General features: G+C 39.2%; 1 protein-coding gene across 1 annotated transcript; it reads right to left on the minus strand.

Annotated features, from left to right (window-relative positions):
* Positions 1-2,813: 2,813 nt before the first annotated feature.
* Positions 2,814-3,170, minus strand: LOC124104167 (trafficking protein particle complex subunit 1-like). Its single transcript, XM_046460864.1, has one exon. The coding sequence runs from the start codon at positions 3,168-3,170 to the stop codon at positions 2,814-2,816; it is 357 nt and encodes a 118-aa protein (XP_046316820.1).
* Positions 3,171-20,098: the final 16,928 nt, after the last annotated feature.

Consider the following 20,098-nt stretch of genomic DNA (forward strand, 5'->3'; position numbering starts at 1 on the left):
CATAAATTCCATAGAGGGGTATGGAGAGTCATGACAAGCAGGACTGTTCCTACTTCCATATTTTGCTTCCCAGATCCATGTATTCTTCCTGCCGGAGACATGGCATCATACAAAAATCTATGATTCAGCAGGGCACAGTGGTGTACACCTATAATTTCAGCAACTCAGGAGGCTGAGATAGGAAGATTGCAAATTCCAGGCAAGCCTCTGAACTTAGTGAGACCCTGTCTCCAAATAAAAATAAAAATAAAAAGGGCTGGAGATGTAGCTCAGTGGTAAAGTGCCACTGGGTTCAATCTTCAGTGGAAAAAAAAAAATCTATGACTGTACATTTAACGTATCCTGGAGGATAGTGTTTCATGTTCACAGGCCCTTGCATCTGAGCAGCCATTTGAGCTGTGCCTCTGGTAAGACACCCCAGGTGCTTTACCAGACCAGACGATGCAACTTCGGAGGGTGGTATAATAAGTGACACAACCAGTAGATACCATGGTCAGAGATCCACTCTCACACTATCTTTCCTATAAATTGAATTCCCTGATTTGATGCAATGTCATGTTAGAGTCCATCCTGGTGACTATGAGCCCAGGGTGAAGCTTGAGGACAAGATACTCAAACATTCAGAACATGTCAGAAGGAAATCACTCACCCTTTTAGGGTAAAAGGGTCCCAAAGTGGTCAACTTGTCAATAATTGGTTGGTTTTTTGAAGAAATGTTGGCCATATTAGGAGTTCTACATGGGTATTTTTTTTTTTTGGCTGTCCAGATGGACAGTGGCAATAACTAGTCCAGCCCGGATACACAGGAAGCCATGCTATTGGGCTCAGAATAGCCTCATTCTGCTGCCATGGCCACTTCACTCATAGATCCATTGTGCCAGCAAGGGTGTGGTTGAAGACAGAGGCTGAGTCAACTGGCTGAGTCATTTTATATGAGGGATTTGTATCTGTCATTTTGCTATTTCTTGTCTTTATGTCGTGCCTATTTTTGTTTTTCTGTTCCTTCATTAATACCTTCTTTAGTGTTAAGAAGAATTTTCCAAATTACCATTTTAATTGTCTTCTCATTCCTCTTAATATGTAATACTATACACTAATATATGTTATAATAAATAAACAAATGTTTAGTTATTTTCTTAATGGTTGTTCTGGGGGTTACAAATAATACCTTAGTTTATAGTAATCTAGTTCAGATTAGAACCCATTTAATTTCAATTGTATATGAAAACTTGGTTCCCAAATAATTCCATTCCCTCCACCTTTCTTTCTTTCTTTCCTTTTTTTTGTTTGTTTGTTTGTTTTTGCTTGTACAGATTGAGTTGTGCCTTTGTTGGCTGCCCATTATTTTTCAGCAAGGGACATCATGTTTTATGAACCATAACTCTCTACAGCTCTACACCTCTCTGCAGGGCAGGTGTCCCTGGGTACCATTTTGACCTAACTGCTTGGTGCATCCACGTGATTTCTTCTTCTTTTCTTTTCTTTCTTTCTTTTTTTTTGTGGGGGGAGGGGTCAGGGCTTGAAACCAGAGGTGCTTAACTACTGAGCTACATCCCCAGGTATATGTGTGTATATATATATACATATATATAATTTTTTTTAAATAGGGTTTTGGTAAGTTGCTCAGGGCCTTGCTAAATTGCTGAGGCTGCCTCAGCCTCAGGAGCGGCTGGGATTACAGGTATGTGTCACCACACCTGGCAAATCTTCGTGATTTCTGATAGATGAGTGATGCCACTCAGCTTGATTATTTCTGGTTCCTACTACATACAGTGCTAACCCAGTTCAATTATGTATCACAGTATCCTCTACTATTAGTCTGGCCTGCAGAAGAGAGCCACCACGGAACTTAGTAGTTCTGGTGTCCTTCACTACACATTCCTATTGTTGGCAGATGACAACAATATCCACCTGCAGAACATAGTCATCTGGAGGGTTTTCTCTTCTTTCATTGTGTATCCACACCAGCATGTCCATTTCCCTGAGTGCTTTTCAAAAGTTAAGATAGCATTTGTATTCATAAAATTCACTTTTAAAGTGGAAAGTTCAGTGATTTTCAGTATATTCACAAGGTTGTGCAGCAAGTTCCACAATCAATATTATAGAATATTCATATATATTCATATGAAGTTCATCATTTAAAAAAAATTTTTTGTAGTTGGTAGATGGACAAAATGCCTTTATTTTATTTATTTTTATGTGGTGCTGAGGATCAAACCCAGTGCCTCACACATGCTAGGCAAGCACTCTGCCACTGAGTCCCAGCCCCAGCCAAAGTTCACTATTTTAAAGTGTACGATCAAGTGATTTTTAGTATATCCACAAGGTTTGTACAACCAGCACCTCAATCAATTTTAGAATACTTTCATAACCCTGTGTCTATTAGCAGTCACTCTCCATTCATCCCTCCCACCAATCCCTGGAAACTGACAATTTACTTTGTGAGTCTACAGATTTGCCTATAGTAGACATGTCTATTTATAAGAATCAAACACTATGTATGATTTGAACAAAAAGTTTATTCTGTGCTTCTCATATGTCATATAGGGGTTAAAACTGGAGAGAGGGATGGGTTGGAGATATTGGGACTTCTGTGGGCTTCATTCTGGAGAGGAGGGCACCAGGTAGAGGGCGGGCTTTAGGGTTTTGCTTGGAAGGAGGGTAGATGAAGGGGCGTACAGTGGGGGCCACAAATTAGGAAGGGCCCCAGACAGTCCACATTCTCCTGAAGAGTTAAGTAAGGTGCTTCAGCCTTGCGGGCAGCGAAGAACGGCAGACAGTGGACTTAATAGTCTAGCCCAGAGCCGAAGAGTTCATTTTGCAGTTTGGCCCAACAGGCGAAGGGGATTCTTCACCACCAGTTCCATGGACAGCGCCCTGTAGATGTGGTGCAGCACATCTCGAATGGGTCCCATGCCTAAATCAGTATTCATGACAACCTTGATCCCAGTGGGCGTTCCATAGTAATGGATTTTGTAAAGGCTAGTTTGGAAGGCCAGGAAGCCGTCCTTCATGCCTAGCAGGGACGCCTTGCTGACAAACGAACAGATAGAGAATAGCAGCTTGTACTCCTCCTCCTTGGGGATCCCTGCTTGCCTCTTGTGGTGCCACTCACTGTAATGCAGACACAGTCCATTCCAGTCAAATAGGTATAGGTTGTGGACAGTCATCTGCAGGACAGGGAATGTGAACCTCATTCCAGGACAGCTCCACTCAGCAGGCTCGGATTCTCCCGCCAACAAAGTGGTTAATACGTAGCCTTTTATGTCTACCTTCTTTCACTTAGCATACTGTTGCAAGGTTTGTACATGTGGTAGCATGTATCAGAATCTCATCCTTTATCATAGTTGAACAATATTTAATTATATGGATATACCATATTTTGTTTATTCATTCCTCAGTTGATGGACACTTGGGTTATTTCCACTTTTTGTCTACTGTGAATAATGGTGCTATAGATAATTGTGTTCACATTTATTTGTGTGTGTGTGTGTGTGTGTGCTGGGGATTGAACCCAGAGATGTTTTACCACTGAGCTACATCCCCAGACCTTTTTATTTTTTGAGACAGAGTCTCACTAAGTTGCTAAGGGTCTCACTAAATTGGTAAGCTAGACTGTGATCCTTCTGCCTCATCCTCTCAAGCTGCTGAAATTATATGTATGTGCCACCATGCCTGGCTCTTGTATGTTTATGTTTTGTATATACATATTTTCAATTCTCTTGGGTATATACCTAGGAATATAATCAGTAGCTGGATCAAATAGCAACTTTATGTTTAGCTTCATCAGCAATTGCCACACTGTTTCCAAAGTTGCTGTACTACTTTATGTTCCCATTGACTGACTGCGCATGTGGGTCACAGTATTCCCGCATCTTTGCCAACACCTGTTATTTAATTTTTTTTAAAAAATATAGCCATTCAAGTGAGCATGAAAGGGGTCTTATTGTTGTTTTGATTCGTATTTCCTTAATGACTCATGGTGTTAAACATCTTTTCATGTTATTGTTGTCCATTTGTACATCTTCAGAGAAAAGACTCCTCAAATCCTTTGCCTATTTTAAAATTGGATTATTTTATCTCACCGCATAAAGAGTTCTTTATATATTCTGGATATTAGATTCTTATCAGATATATGATTTGCAAATTTTCTCCCATTCTATGTGTTGTTGTTTCGCTTTTTTTTTTGTTTTTCTTCCTTTGTGCTGGGGATTGAACCTAGGGCCTCACACATGCTAGGCAAGCACTTTACCACTAAGCTACAAGCCCAGTCCTTTTTACGTTTTTTTTTTTGTGTGTGTGTGTGTGTTGGTGTTGTGTGTGTGTGGGGGGGCACCAGGGATTGAACCCAGGGGCACTTAACCACATAGCCAAACCTCCAGTCCTTATTTATATTTTATTTAGAGACAGGGTCTCACTGAATTGTTTAGGGCCTCACTAAGTTGCTGAGGCTGGCTTTGAACTTGCAATCTTCCTGCCTTAGCCTCAACCTGAGCTGCTGGGATTATAGGTGTGTACCACCATGCCCAGCCCTTTTTACTTTTTACTTTTTTTTTTTGGCACCCAGGATTGAACTCATCAGCACTTGACCATTGAGTCATATCCCAAGCCCATTTTTGTATTTTATTTAGAGACAGGGTCTCACTGAGTTGCTTAGTGCCTGGCTTTTGCTGAGGCTGGCTTTGAACTCGTGATCTTCCTATTTCAGCCTCCCAAACTGCTGGGATTATAGGTGTGCACCACTGTACCCAGCCCCCTTTTTGCTTTTTGATGGTATACTTTGGAGCACAAAGTTTCTTCATTTTGAAGAATTACTTCTTATATATTTTTCTTTGATTGCCTGTACTTTGATATCATATCTGGGAACCCTAATTGAAGGTTATTTCTAAGATTTTATACCTCTTACATGTAAGTTTATAGTTAATGTTGTGTTGATTTTTGTATATTGTGTGAGGCAGATGTTCAATTTCATCTTTTTGCATGTGGTTATCCAATTGTTCTAAAACAATTTGTTGAAAAAACATTTCCTTCCTCATATAAATGTTTTGATACTCTTGATGAAAATCCACTGCCCATTGATATGATTTGAATGTGTCTCCTCCAAAATTCAGGGGTTACCAATGTGATAATATTAACAGGTGGGTCCTTTAAGAGATAATTAGGCCATGAGAACTCTTCCTTCATAAATGTATGAAGGGTCTTATAAAAGAATCTTCACAGCTTTCATCTCTCTGCCCTTCCACCTTCTACTGTGTGAGGACCCATCATTTCTCCCCTTTAGAGGATGCAGATATAAGATGCCATCTTGGTAGCAAAGAACAGTCCTTGCTAGACAATAGGGCCTTGTTCTTGGACATCCTATCATCCAGAACTGTGAGAGAATAAGTTTTTGTTCCTTACAAATTACCCAGTCTCAGGTATTTTATCATAGCATTTGAAATAGAGTACGAAACCTTAAATGTTTAGATTTATTTTTGGACTTTCAATTCTATTCTATTGGTATGTCTATTCATATCGTTTTGGTTAATGCAGCTTTGTAATAAATTTCATAATTGGGAATTGAGTGCTTTACCTTTGTTTTTATTCATTATTGTCTTGGTTATTCAGGGTTCTTTGCATTCCATATGAATTTTGGTATCAGTTTGTTAATCTTCACACACACACACACACACACAATCCATGGGCAGGTGGTTGATGAGGATTGCATTTAATTTGCAGATCAAATTGAAGATGATTACCATTCTAATATTACTAAGTCTTCCAATTTATGAATGCAGAATACCCTTCCATTTATTTAGGTCTTCTTTAATTTCTTTCAATGATGTTTTGTAGCTTACATTATACAGGTCTTGCACTCCTTCTGTTAAATTGACCACTAGGTATTTTATCCTTTTTTCTTTTTTATTTCCCTGAGCCTTTTAATCTTTTCCTTTATCATGTTATGAGATTTATGGCTTTCTGATTTTACTTGACATGGCTTGTCACTTTGACCATGCTTCCTCAGAACCATCTTACCAGCAAGTTTGCATAATTCTTGGGGTCCCTGTCAAAATATAAATCTTGTATTTTTGAAGAGTACTCCTAAATTTTGTCCAATCTTCTGTTTTATCTTCTTCGATCAACCATCTTTACAATTTCGTCCCAGGCTTACTCTCCTGTCTCCTTCAGCCTCTTCAGCCTATGCTGGTTAGATCTTTTTGCTCCTTATATAGTGTTATCTGGCAAATGGCCCCAACTGGGTTGTACTGTAACTTAACCCCTATTATAGATTTGGTGAATGGGGGGAAGGTGAGGGCAGGTCCTGAAGCATCACATGTTGTTTGGTGGGAGAGGAGACTTTGTTTTGTTTTTCAAGCAAGGGGAACATATTTCTTTCAATAGGGAAGGTTGGCTCACATCTGAAGGCTAACAGGATCCAGAGGAATCTGGAAATTTAAGATTTTGGAGAACTTTAACCAAGATTTTCCCATACCAGGTGTCAGGGTCTGATTGTTTACCCCGAAAAGCCCTGTCCTTGGCATAGGAGACCTAATTTGGTTGGTAGTTTAATCTTCTATGAAACTTGGCTATACTGATTTAGCCTGAGTTTTATCCTCAACTTTCTGTGCCTTTCCCTTGCAGGCTGTGAAGGTATTTTTTTTTTTCCATTTTGAGTACCCAGTATTGAACTCAGGGGCACTCAACCACTGAGCCACATCCCCAGCCCTATTTTGTAACTTATTTAGAGACAGGGTCTCACTGAGTTGCTTAGCACCTCTTCCTTGCTGAGGCTAGCTTTGAACTCAAGATCCTCCTGCCTCAGCATCCCAAGCTGCTGGGATTACAGGTGAGCACCACCGTGCCCGGCTGTAAAGATCTCTTTGCACGCTCTCAGGGACCCTCTGGTTTTCACACTTGGCTTTCAATTGTGGCAGTAACTCAGTCTTCTTGTTTCTTTTCCTAGAATTTCAATAGAGCTAAACAATAACCATCCAATTCATTGTCCTTATAGTACTATTTCTGCCATATATTGTACCAGTGAATGCATTTTTTTTCCACTGGTTTATCATCCCAATTCGACACTGGTGAAAGTTTATTTGTTTACTTATTTTGGTACCAGGGATTGAGCCCAGAGGCACTTAATCACTGAACCACATCCCCAGCCTTTTTTATTTTTTATTTTGAGACAGGGTCTCACTAAGTTGCTTAAGGCTTTGCTCAGTTGCTGTGGCTGGGCTTGAACTTGCAATCCTCTTACCCCAGCCTAGCAAGTCACTGTTATTATAGGCAAGCACCACCACTCCCAGCTCATTGTTGAAAGTTTTAAAATATGATCTACCATGGACCAAAGGCTTCCTGTACTCCACTTATCACTGACAATATGGCTCTGAGTGGTGAGTGATCCAGCTCTGAAACCCCTCTTATATCTGATTTCTCAGACCTCTTTTGGCTCCAATTGTGGCAGTTTGGGTTTTCTAGGAAGCAGACTGAAAGAGACTTTTGTGTTCAGGATATTTATTTGAAAGAACTATTGGGCACAATACCTTTATTTTGTTTATTTAGTATTTTTACATGGTGCTGGGGATTGAACCTGGTGCCTCATATGTGCTAGGCAAGCATTCTACCACTGAGCCACAACCCCAGCCCTAGAAGAACTATTGGGATCAACATATGTGGATGGGAAGGGAAAGAAGAAAAGAATGGGGCAGAGAGAAAGTGGATTATGAGATGCAGGCTGACAGCCTCAATGAACCCCACACAGGGAGTTCTTGAGTATAAATGGCCCACAACAATATCCTGCACAGGGCTAAAATAGCCAAGTCTTTCTATCTTTGCCTTGACCATCATTGGATTTGGGTCACTTAGGAAGGGCACATATTCTTGGCAAGGTTGTTCTCTGTAGGTTAGACAAACCTTGAAGAAAATGATAGCTGACAGCTATGTGCTGACAGCAGTCTTCACAGTTGGGTAACAAGTCCTCCCTTGTAGGGAGACCTGGCCAATACACCTCAATGTCCACCATAAATTTCAGGTCTGCAACTTACTCTCAATTTGTCCAGGTAAAAATTCATTATGCTGGGCTGGAGATAAAGCTTATCTCTTACCTAGCATGTGTGAGGCCCTGGGTTCATTCCCTAGCCTTCAAAAGCAAACAAAACAAACAACAACAACTATGAGTACAACTTTTTAAAATATTTTTTATTAGAGAGAGAAAATTTTTTAATATTTATTTTTTAGTATTCGGTGGACACAATATCTTTATATTATTTTTATGTGGTGCTGAGGATCGAACCCAGTGCCCCGTGCATGCCAGGTGAGCTACTGCTTGAGCCACATCCCCAACCCAATGGTACAACTTTTAATAGGTTTAAAATACATGCATTCTAGATAAATAGCTTTTTAGAAAATAAACACCCATCAATTAAATGTGACTAAAGAAACATCTGAATGAGCCTCCTATTACTGATGTTGATAAAAAGATAAAAATTCATTTGAAAGAGTAATACAGAGTCCTAGAAGAGTTAGTGGGCGATGACTGAAAAGGTGAATTGAAAATTCACCTTTGTGTATGCAATACAATTTATAATCCTTCACAATAGGGCAAGAAAGGAAAATGTCTATTTTATCACAGCTAGACTGGTCTTCAACTTCACCTCACCTTAGTCTATGACAGAAATGTAAAGTCTCTTGGGTTATTGTCCGGAGCTGCCACATGGGAACCAAGCGCCCCTTAGCCTTGAGCGATGAGAGTGTGGAGATGTGGCAAGTCAGCCATGGGCTGTGTGTGTGTGTGAACTAGGAGCATTGGGCACACAGGGTGGACTGAACCACTTTGCCCCTCTGGGCGGGCAACATATCCGTCTTCGCTGGCTGGGCCTATGATCTCCACAAGGCACATGAGAAGGGCGTGGCCTTCCTAGATGTCAGTCAACTTGCTGACAGCAAGATATCAGGAAGATAAGACTCAACCCTCTGAAACTTGACCCCTTCCTTCATTTGAGTGGCTTCATCCCAATAAAAGGCTGTGCTCCTCTCTTTCTTGCCTGCCTTGACCCCCTTGTGGCAGCTGCAGCTGAGGAGTGGTCACTGAACCCAAAGAAAAGGTACTTTCTGTGTCTGTCTTTATTACCCACATTCACTTGGAGTGACCCTGACTGGTTTAGTCCTGTGATTCGATAGTTTATGTTTTTGGTTTTTTTTTTTTTTTGTCTTTTCTGGTACTGGGGATCGAACACAGGGGCACTTCACCACTGAGCTACATTCCTACCTTTTAAATTTCTATTTTGAGATAGGGTCTCATGAGGTTGCCCAGGCTGGTCTTGAACTTGGGATCTTACCTCAGCCTTTGGAGTTACTAGGATCACAGGCATGTACCACTGTGTCTGGCTGGATTACCTTTAAAAGTTACTGTTTCCTAGCCTTTGTTCCTTTCTTCTCCAAGGCCATTATAGAACTTGGAACCTAGAGATGAAATCTTTCCTCAGCTTCACCATACTGGGATGAAGATTATTTAGGGGTAATATCTGAGTCACAGAGGGAGGGAGGGGATAGAAAGAACCATTAAAATGGTTTCCTTTTCATTACATACCCTGCCGAACACCTAAATCATGTTATAAAATTTACCCCCTTTTCCATAAGAATACTTTGTCTTTCATTTTTCCTTTGGAAGCAGCACCTATAAACCTTTACTGGAGGCTTCTAAAAGTGGGAGAAATATTTCTTTGCTAGAATGGACCCCAGGTTAAATTAAAAGAGAGTATGATAAGCTGCTTCTGTGTAAGTCAACCTGTTCATTATTATACTGTTGTGGGAATGGAGAATTTCCCTCAGTCACTCCAGATCCCTTTCTCACAGTCTCCTGGACTTCCCCTTCTCTCTCTCCTAGGCTGAGAGAAGGCACACCTGCTTTTGCCCCTGGAAGTGACAAGCTTGAGCAAGTTGCAGGTTTCACTATTTGATCACATTTCTTGATGAGAAATGAATAGGCACAGAAACCATGAACTTTACACTTTAAAAAGGTTTTTAACAATTTGCATATTAAACATTGAAAATAATTAAAACTTCCCAACTAAGTTACCAAGAAAGTGTGGGGGTGGGGGTGGGGGTGGGGGTGTGACTTGGAATAATGTATACAAAGACTAACTATTGAATAAGTAGAGTGAAAGAGGAGAAATCTGGCTTAACTTTAGGAGTAATGGTTTACACAGGAAATCTTCTATATGGAGACTTTAACAATATCCCTTATTTATATAGTTGTTTAGCATTTCCAGAGTACTTTTCACACATTACCTCACAAAATCCGTAGATGGACGCTGCCAGGAAGGTGAGGTAGATGTTATTTAACCATTTTAAAGATGAAATTAAATGACTTGCCCAGATTCAAACTACTAATAAGTGGCAGAACTGGGACCAGTACCCAGTTTGCAGACTACTGTTAGTGCCAGGATACCAAATGGATTCTTCTGGTTTCAGAGTGGAGCCCTCAAGGATTACCGCCGGAGGACTTGTCTTATTTAAAACTTTCAGAGACTGTTTGAGAGTGAGCTCATGGAGGAAGACTCATTGGACTAAGATGTCTTTAAGCTCTCCAAAGTAGTAAACACCAAGCCATAGACCAAATAGACATACAATGAAGAAAAGATTAAATTGCACAAAGCTATGTAAGTGGACAGAAATATAGCAAATGAGTTTCATTCAGTAGATGATTTGGGATACTGCATTTAGGTTTGCTAGTCTGAAGTACATTTAAAAGAAGGTAAGCTTGGAGCTATGTTTTACTCCAAGAAAGAGAACTTTATCATTAACTGTGTCCTAAAGTTGTACAACAATGAAATGCTAGGCCTCTTTGCTAAGAATGTGGAAAACAGAACAGAAAGCATTATTTTTTCCTATATTTAACAAATCAGCAATGAAGCCAATCTTGGAATCATACATTTAATTCTTCCCAGAAAACTTATGTAAAGGTCTAATAGATATACCAGGTCATAGAAAAAGATAACCAAAATAGATTCCCTAAGAAGCAAGTTACTTTTAAAACTGGATTATATAAGTAAAAATTTGGAGGAAATCTCTACTCACCTCTTTGAAGTTTATGACATAGCAGTCAATTACAATATTCATAAGTACTTAATTTTCAACACGCATTTATTGAGAGACCACTACATTTATGCACTATGCTCAACACTAGAGTTACAATTAATGAAACACAGAAGTTCACAATCACTGTCAGAGAATACCAGACTGGTTGAATCATGAGTCCAGCTCAGCTCAGCTATTCTTGTGTTCTGAATGAATTGGCATCTGGTTTATGGTACATAGTCTCTTGGGCTTGGTTAGTGTGTGCTAGTTGCTAGAGACCAATCAACTCTGATGAAACTGCAGTCAGGTTCTTCAAGCAGCAAATGTGAAGGGTTGGACTTTCCCAAGAGGACAAAGTGAAGTTATTACTATGAATAATATTTTTTATATTAATGTTTAGTTGTTTACCTAGAGCTTACAGATACCATTCTTCTCTATAGTGTGGGAATTGCTGAGCAGGAAGGTACAGAGAGTTCCTGCTTTTGACTGAGTTATGTTCCCAAAAATTGACTTCTAACTTAGTTGTTTAAAAATGAAAATGCATTTTCCCCTGAGACACAACGTTATAAATACTGGTTAGGTTCTCAGGCCAACTCTTGGAAGCCCACTTAGCCCACATGTAGCTTGACCATTAGACTACAAAACTGTGACCTACATTATTTTTATGGGAAAATGTGCCCCAGCAACAGAATGAAGTCTTCTTTCCTCCCCCTCTTCCTAACTCCCTAAGTAAAGAAGCTTGTGTATTTAACACAGGAAGTGGCTCCTGAGTGTGGGCGGTTAGGCTTGCAGGCGGCCTTGGACCCTTATGCACAAGGACAGAGCTATTCTCTTGCTGCTTCTGTCCTCCCAGTGAGGGGAGTGTGGGCACTGGAGATTCTTTTCCTGACCCACCTCCTTCAGCACTAGCAAACTCCTTTGAGGGGGTGGTTCTAGCACCACTGGCTACATACTATCGGGGCCTCTGTGTCAAAAAACAGAAAAAGAAAATACTGCTAAAAGTAATAAATATAAAGCTATTTTCTTTTCTCCTGAAGTTTCTATCTAGTTATGGTGCTTTAAATTTGTTCTTGAATGTCATTCTAAGTAAGAAAAAATTAAATTTAGATTATTAACATGAATTTTATGATGTATATATTGTACAAAGCAAGTTTTACATAAGAGCATTTAACTCCTCCATGGATTTATCAAAATGATACAATTTTTATCTCATAGTTCAGACGTTCAAATGTATTTTATTCTTGGGGCTGGCATCATGGCTCAGTTGTAGAGCGCTTGCCTAGCACTTTTGTGGCACTGGATTGGATGCTCTCAACACCACATAAAGATAAATAAATAAAAAAGGTATTGTGTCCATCTACAACTAAAAAAAAAAAAAAAATTAAAAATATTTTGTTCTTACCAGAGCAGTACAAACACTGCACAAAACTCACTCAACCATTATTTCACCTCTTGATGCCAGATATCAAGCCAGATAGTTCTATCAATACCCTTAACTTCCCGAAGAAAAAGAAAGGCCTGAAAGGAAATGTCCTCAGTATAGGTGGTTGGCTAACACAAGGAAGTTAACACAAGAAAAACTGTGATATGGTAACCTAGTCTCTCTCTCTTTTTTTTTTTTTCTTTAGAACACAGAGCCATTGCCTTCTGTATTTTCCTATGGAAAGCATGGCATCTCACAGCTGTCAGCAACTCTACTTACTCAGCTGTAGACACTCACTCACTTTTATGCTTTGAACTCTCATGCATTGTGAGTCCACCAGAGATCTGTGTTCATGGGGCATGGAGAATGTTATAGTGAACAGAATGGCAAGGAGAAGTGGACACATGTATTGCATCTATCTATTGCATTTGTCTCTTCTGACCTGCATACTCCATTGTCCCATCTGACTTCACTTCACAAGTTCAAAGACAAAATTACTAGGAATGTCAAGGTGGCAATAGTATAGCATCAAACCAAGCATGGGGTCTTTCTAACTATGGGGTCTTTCTGTATGAGGATATGGGCAGAAAGGGAGAAACTTATGGCACACTGGGTTGGTCATCATAGGCCTACAGCTATTGCCAGGATGGGCAGATGAATCTTAATTCTTCTGAATCCCTGGCCATTTTTCACCCAGGATGATACACCTAAGGGATTGCCAGAGGCAGTGATAGGTACAGTCAGCCTCCAGGGGCGAATATCAGCCTCTGGGGATGTAGATATCTTCACGTTCTAGTGATAGTAACTACCAGGGGGCAAAATATCTGCCAAATAAAGGTAAAAAATAGGATTTTACACTGTATCAGTAAGTGGAGCACTCCAAATGACTAATGTACAGCATGAGTTTGAAGTTTGATAGTAATTAACTTCTTCCCCAAATGATGGGATAGCTTTTTCTAATGGAGTATAGAGGAAGGGCATGACCTTGTGTAGTGAAAGCTGCTTTGTTCTCACAATTCAAAACATTTATCACTTCCTGTACATGGGCAGAGGGGCATCATGTCTATTTTTTACTTTTACTTATAGTGGCCTAATGGCAGAGGCCAGGTTGTTCTAAAAAAACTGAGGATAGTAATAGAAATCTTTGTGGTCTCAAGCAGTTCAAGTTACAATGTAACTATCTCCAGAAATGAGGAGTATCTGTTCTCAAGCTTTTGAGTAAGGACAGAGTCAAAGTAAGAAAATCTTTGGACTGAAGTTCTCTCAAGCCAGATAGTGTCATTATCTCTGTGCTCTTCTTAAAAAGTATGTATCTAGGGACTGGGACTGGGAACATTCACAAAGACCTAGGTTCAACCCCAGCACAACCACCACCACCAAAAAAAAAAAAAAAAAAAAAAAAAGATGGTTGTAGGGCGAGTGGGATGGTGATGGAGGAGAAAGCTATAACTTATAAACTTATATTACTAGTTCAATTTTACCATTTCTACAAATGTGTCCCACTTCCAGAAAACATTGGTTTCCAAGGTACATTGGTGAGGGGGATGCTTTCATTATTTAACAATTAGTTTTTAAAAACTATCCAGTAGGTATTTCCCAGTTTATTTAAATATGTAGTTATATAACCATTATTCAAAAAGTGTTTAGATTTTTGTTTCATAAATTGATTTTATTAGAAGGAAAGCAGTTTTTTTCCTAAAAAAATTAAGGTGTTTTTGGAGCTTTTTAATGAAGCTCCATTTATCATAGCCTGAGAAAATGGTACAATGTTTATGAAGTGGTTACCTGAAACAGGCTACTTCTTAGGAGCTTGGTAAGTGATACCTATTACCATTCTCCTGAGGTATAAGAACCTGTTTTCCCATCAAGTTAAATTTGGGATCCTTAATTTCATTAGCAGGCATTCATATGATTTGCCTCTCATCAACTTTAGATATAACTTTGATGGATTTTGACAGAAAATATTCTTTCCATAACCTTTTTTTTTTCTTTTTCTTTTTTTTGATGCTAGGGACTGAACCCAGTGCCTTGTGCATGCTAAGCATACATCCTCCCACTGAGCTACAACCATAGCCCGATTCTCCAGAATTTTTAACTGCAATGGAGCCTCATTATTTACAATTGTTTGCAAATTTGCCTATTGTTGAAATGTATTTATAATTCCAATATCAAAACTCACCATACTTTTGCAGTTATTTTCAGACATGCACAAAGTGGCAAAATATTTGAATCACTCTATATGAAAATTCCCAGCTAAGGTCAAATAAGATGACACTCCCAAGTCTCATAATATCCTCAAGTAGCCTTTCTGTGGTCTATTCAGTGCTGTGTTTCTCCCATTTTGCCTTTTGTTGGTGATTTTGCTCTTTAAAGTGGTCCCCACAATAGTGAATTGCTTGCTGTCTAGTGTTCCTAAGTGGTAGAAGGCTGTGAAGCATCTTAGGAAGAAAACATATTAGATAGGTTTTGTAGAGCCATGAGTTATAGTGCTGCTGGCTATGAGTTCAATATCAATGAATCAACAATTAATATTAAATAAGATATATTTAAACAGAAATACACATAAAACAAGCCTATATAGACTGATGAACAAAAATGTGACTAGAGGTTTACAGGAACTTTAGCCTGAATTTCTCCTGAGAGCTGTGGTTCTATTCACTAATTCAGTGTTCACAGGGACTTTATAGAGCACAACTACAACAAATAAAGAAAATCAGCTGTGATAATCAACTGTACTTGGCAATGAATTTCTTCAGTAGAAAGCAGTTTTGTTTACAAATCAAGATACAATGTATTTTCCTAGAAACCATGTCTAGGAGAGGAGTCATTTTAAATTAAGAACATAAACATAGGCCAGGCCTAGTGATGCATGTCTGTAATCCCAGCTACTCAGGAGGCTGGGGACGATCACAAGTTCAAAGCCAGTCTTGGCAATTTAGTGAGGCCCTGTCTCCAAAATAAAATAAAAAGGGCTAGGCATGTAGTTCAGAGGTAGAATGGCCCTAGGTTCAATCCCCAGTGAGTCCCTGCCCCCCCAAAAAAGGTAAATAGAAGCTTTAAGTTGGAGATTAACCTCCTTGGGAATTCACCTCCTTTCTGGCCCCTCCTTTAGCAATTCCTTTTATAGCATCCTTGACAGGTGGCCATTGTTTTTTCTGGTTGAATGCTTCCAGGGGTGTAGTGCTTATTTCATCAGGAAGTCCTGTCCACCTTGGCTCAGTTCCAATATCCAAAATAGTCCTTTTTTAGGCCCAGCTAAAATGTTCCTCTCCAATAGCCCTCCTGATGGTCTCAGATCTGAACTCCAAGCAACATGGCATAAATCTACTCTCTGAATAACAACCCTTAGAAAAATCTCTGCTGGTTAATCAGAGCCAATTCCCGCATCTTTTTTTCAGATAATACAGTTTCCACACCCTTCCTGAGTGTCTCTACCTAATGAACACCAGTTTGCTATGTGTGGTAGTTCTTTTTATGTGTTTTCTATATTTGAACATGCAAGTGCAGAAATCCTGAGCTGAATAACACAGGTCTGGTACCCCCTATGAAAGGGACACTGTTTTCTATTAACACATTTTGTTACATTTTGTCAGGTTTTGGTGGCTGCTCACACTCTGAATATCTACACTTATTGCCACATTATCAAGTCAAGCCAAATCTCCCAAATCCTGTCTCTTTTCAAATGATTTTTTTCTGAACAAAGATACTGGAATTTGTATTTACTACAGTCAAATGTCATCTTTTTAAAGAGTCCTTACTACACATGAAGATGGATTTTGAGCTAAAATTATTCTGTCATCTAAATTTTGTATCTTGGGCTGGGATGTAGCTCAGTGGCAAAGCGTCTGCCTTGTATTCGCAAAGCCCTGGGTTCGACCCCCAGTTCCAAAAAAAAAGACAAAAAAAAAAAAACCCACCAAAAAAAAAAAAATAAGATTAAATTTTGTATCTTCCTTAGTTTTAACAAGTATCTTCACACAAAACATAGATAAAAATATTATTGAGACTAGGCAAGTCTACTTTTCTTGAGAACTGTCTCAAGGTTAATATCATGCCATTAATTTGCACTCTTTATTTCAACTCATTTGCACTCATTTATTTTACATGTTAATTTCTCTGCAATAATCTAAACCTACATCTTTCCATTTTATCCACAAAGGTGTCTTGCCTTCCTAGAATGATCAACATCCTGGTTTAATACTGTAGTAATCCTATTAGGAAAGGAAGTGGTATTTCTTTATAATATCTTACTTGAAAAGAATCCATGATAACCTTTTACATTTTCCTAACACGCTATGTTCAATTATTTATATTAAGAAATTTTCCAGGAATTAATCTATGTTGCTAAAATCTACTTTTCCTCCATTTTGAAAAAGTTAATATTTGGTATTTTATCCTTTTGAATAATCTAATTGGGGAAAGTAGCCTAAAGGGGAATTTAAACTCAAAGAAGTGAATTGGGAGCCACTGTATGACTCAATTTACTTTCAACCCATTTGAACATTCATCATGTCCATTTCACTCTGACCCCCAAATGAAATATTCCCCTCTCATTAGAGATGCAACAATCATCTAAATATAATCTCTCGCTTTCCGTGCTCTCTACCTCTACACTCTTCTCGTGCTTAAACCAGATTTTTTTTTAATATTCTTTTAAATTCTTTGGGCTGGGGATACAGCTCAGTTGGTAAAGTGCTTGCCTCGCATGCATAAGGCCCTGGGTTCAATCCCCAGCACCACACATACAAATTTTTTTTTTTTAGTTGTAGATGGACACAACACCTTATTTTATTTATTTAATTTTTTGTGTGGTACTGAAGATCATATCAGGTGTCTCACATGTGCTAAGCAAGTGCTCTATCACTGAGCCCCAGGCCCAGCCTCCTAAACCAGATTTTGTTTTGGCTTTTGGAGAATAAAGTAAATTGGATTTAGGGCTGAAAAAGACAATGGATTCTCCTATCCTCTCTAGGGATCTAGCTCTTGCTTATCCAATTTACCTTTTGTATTAATGTCAGAGGTATCATTCTAAAATATTAGCTGTATCATCTAAATTCCTCTCCTACTGCCTTTAGCATAAATCCAGGTTTTGGCATGGCAATCAAAGCCGTCTTCATCTGGTGCCAACTTGTCTTCATTCCTCCAGGCCTGTCAGACTTTGCCCATTGCTCATGCCTTTGTACATTCTGCTCTTTCATTTGAGAATGTCTTTTTCTTGCTACTACTTGATGGGATCAAACCCAGCTCAAATATGCTCTCTTCCAGTTGATTCTTTTCTGATGTCCCCAGTCCTCATCAATTTGTTCCTCCCATTAAAGTTCCAAATGAGCAGGTAGTTTGCATCTCTGCTCAGGAAACTCATTTCATGCTGCCTTGTTGTGTACTTACCTCCTCTTTCTCTTGGATTTATTTGTTATCTCCTCCATTCTTCCACTACAACAGTAGTTTTCAAATTCTTTTAGCAATAGCATAACTCATGGAAATAATAAACAATAAATAGAAATGCATTTTACATTTTGATCCAATCAACAGTTATATATACCGTATATTTTACACTTTTTTTCCATCAATGTTAAGTGTTTTCTCCTGGGCTGGGGATGTGGCTCAGTGACAGACTGCTTGCCTGGAAAGCATGAGGACCTGGGTTCAATCCCTGGCACCAAAAAAAAAAAAAAAGTGTTTCCTCCAGTTCAGTTTAATATCTATAAAGGCATAATGTAGCAAATGAAGGATCACATTTTGATAAGGTTTTTTGATTTTTTTTTGTTTGTTTTGTGCTTTCTTAACAGCATATAAAATAATGGTGTCTCGTAATTGATGGCTTTTCAGACTTGTTGAATTGTGGGACATAACCAAAAATTCCACAAATAGTGCTTGCCCTTTTTATTATAGGTGATGCTCTCTGATTTAGTTTTTTGACTCTATTAAGGAAAAATGTAGGTCATGATACACTAAAATGATTTTACTACTTACTAGTAGATCATAATCTGAAGTTTAAAAAAGCTGAAACTGAACTATTTAGACCCACACAATAGGATTAAAAACTAAGACCAACTGCATTAACATTATTTTACAATTCAACTGTCTACAGTTTAATTCCAAGAAATTCTTGCTCAAGAAGAGTTGCAAAAACTGTACTGCAATTTCAGGAACTTCCTCCAAGTCCATTTATAGGAAGAATACATTACTAACTGAACTCATCAGGGTAAACAGCCCCCTCCTTAACAAGATTACTCTATTAGGTTTAACAAACAACTGCTTTTTCTTCTATGCTTGTTTCAAAACTCTCCCTTTCCTCTGTGTACCCATCTTAAACTATTATATCACTTATATAGCATTACTTATTAACCCAGTCTCATCTGGCCTCCTCATTGAAAGACTGATGTTAAATCAGATCTCCCAAATCTTATAATTATTCCTCTCCTGACACCTTTTTCTCTTTCGAGAGGCTATAGACTGGCAACTTCATGGTCTCCCTTATTGCTATAACCCAAAAGCTTGGTTTCATATAACCAACAGGTGATTTTGGTGTTTTTTACTGACAGTCAGTGGTGATACTACTTTATAAACTTTTTTTTTTTTTGGCACTCAGAATTGAACCCAGGTGTACTTTACTACCGAGTTACATCACCAGCCCTTTTAATATTTCATTTTGAGACAGGATCTTGCTAAACTGGGAGGCTGGCCTTGAATTTGTAATCTTCCTGCTTCACCCTCCAGAGTTGCTGGGATTATAGCCTTGTGCCACCGTGCTGGCTTACATTATAAACTTCTTGAGGGAAGACACAGGGCTTGTTATTTATTTCCCAGCTAAAATTCGAGGCTGGCCTTGAACTTGTAATCCTCCTGCTTCACCCTCCAGAGTTTCTGGGCTTGTTATTTATTTCCCTGCCTCTGGGTGATCAAATTATTGATGGAAAGGAAGAGGTAGAAGAGTTCCTGAGAGTGGGAGTAAAGAATTTGAGGGAAACAGACACAAGTCACAGGCAAGGAGCTCTTGTTGCAGACGGGCTGCCTCTACACGTTGGAAATTTTGGTGTTTGAACAAATCTCCTCTTTATCTTGGAGTTATTTGTTCATTCCCTCCTCTCCACACCTGGAATTCTGCCGCAGTCTGGCTGGGCACAAAACAACCGAGCCGACACACAGCCTTGTAGGTTCAAACAGCAACCTTTATTCCTGAACTCTCACCGGCACTCTACACACACTTCCAGGGAACACTCCCAAACGCCACGCACTCGACCTTCTCCCCCAACACACCACACACTAACTGGAATTCCCTCCTCCGGAAATCCCTCCTCCCGCATTTCTCCAAGAGAACTCCAAAGTAGCAGGCCAAGGCCAACAGCAGGGGTCTAATATACAATAGAATACACAGTTTAACATAACCATTATCATCTCAATGGCTTGCTGGCGTCACCTCTCAACCACTCCTTTCTGGCAAAAATGCCATGCGTCATTCCGTCATTCCGACTCAGCTATGGCTCTCAGCATCTCCCCCCTTCTGTTTAATTAAACACCAAGCATGTGGCTTAGGGACCAACTCAGATGCTATTGTTTTAAACATAAAAATAGAAAACTGGAGTTGGGGTTGTGGCTCAGTGGTAGAGCGCTTGC

This window comes from Marmota monax, unplaced genomic scaffold (assembly GCF_021218885.2).
Source record: "Marmota monax isolate L192 unplaced genomic scaffold, Marmota_monax_Labrador192_F-V1.1 WCK01_AAM20220418_F8-fsc00001, whole genome shotgun sequence".
NCBI lineage: Eukaryota > Metazoa > Chordata > Mammalia > Rodentia > Sciuridae > Marmota > Marmota monax.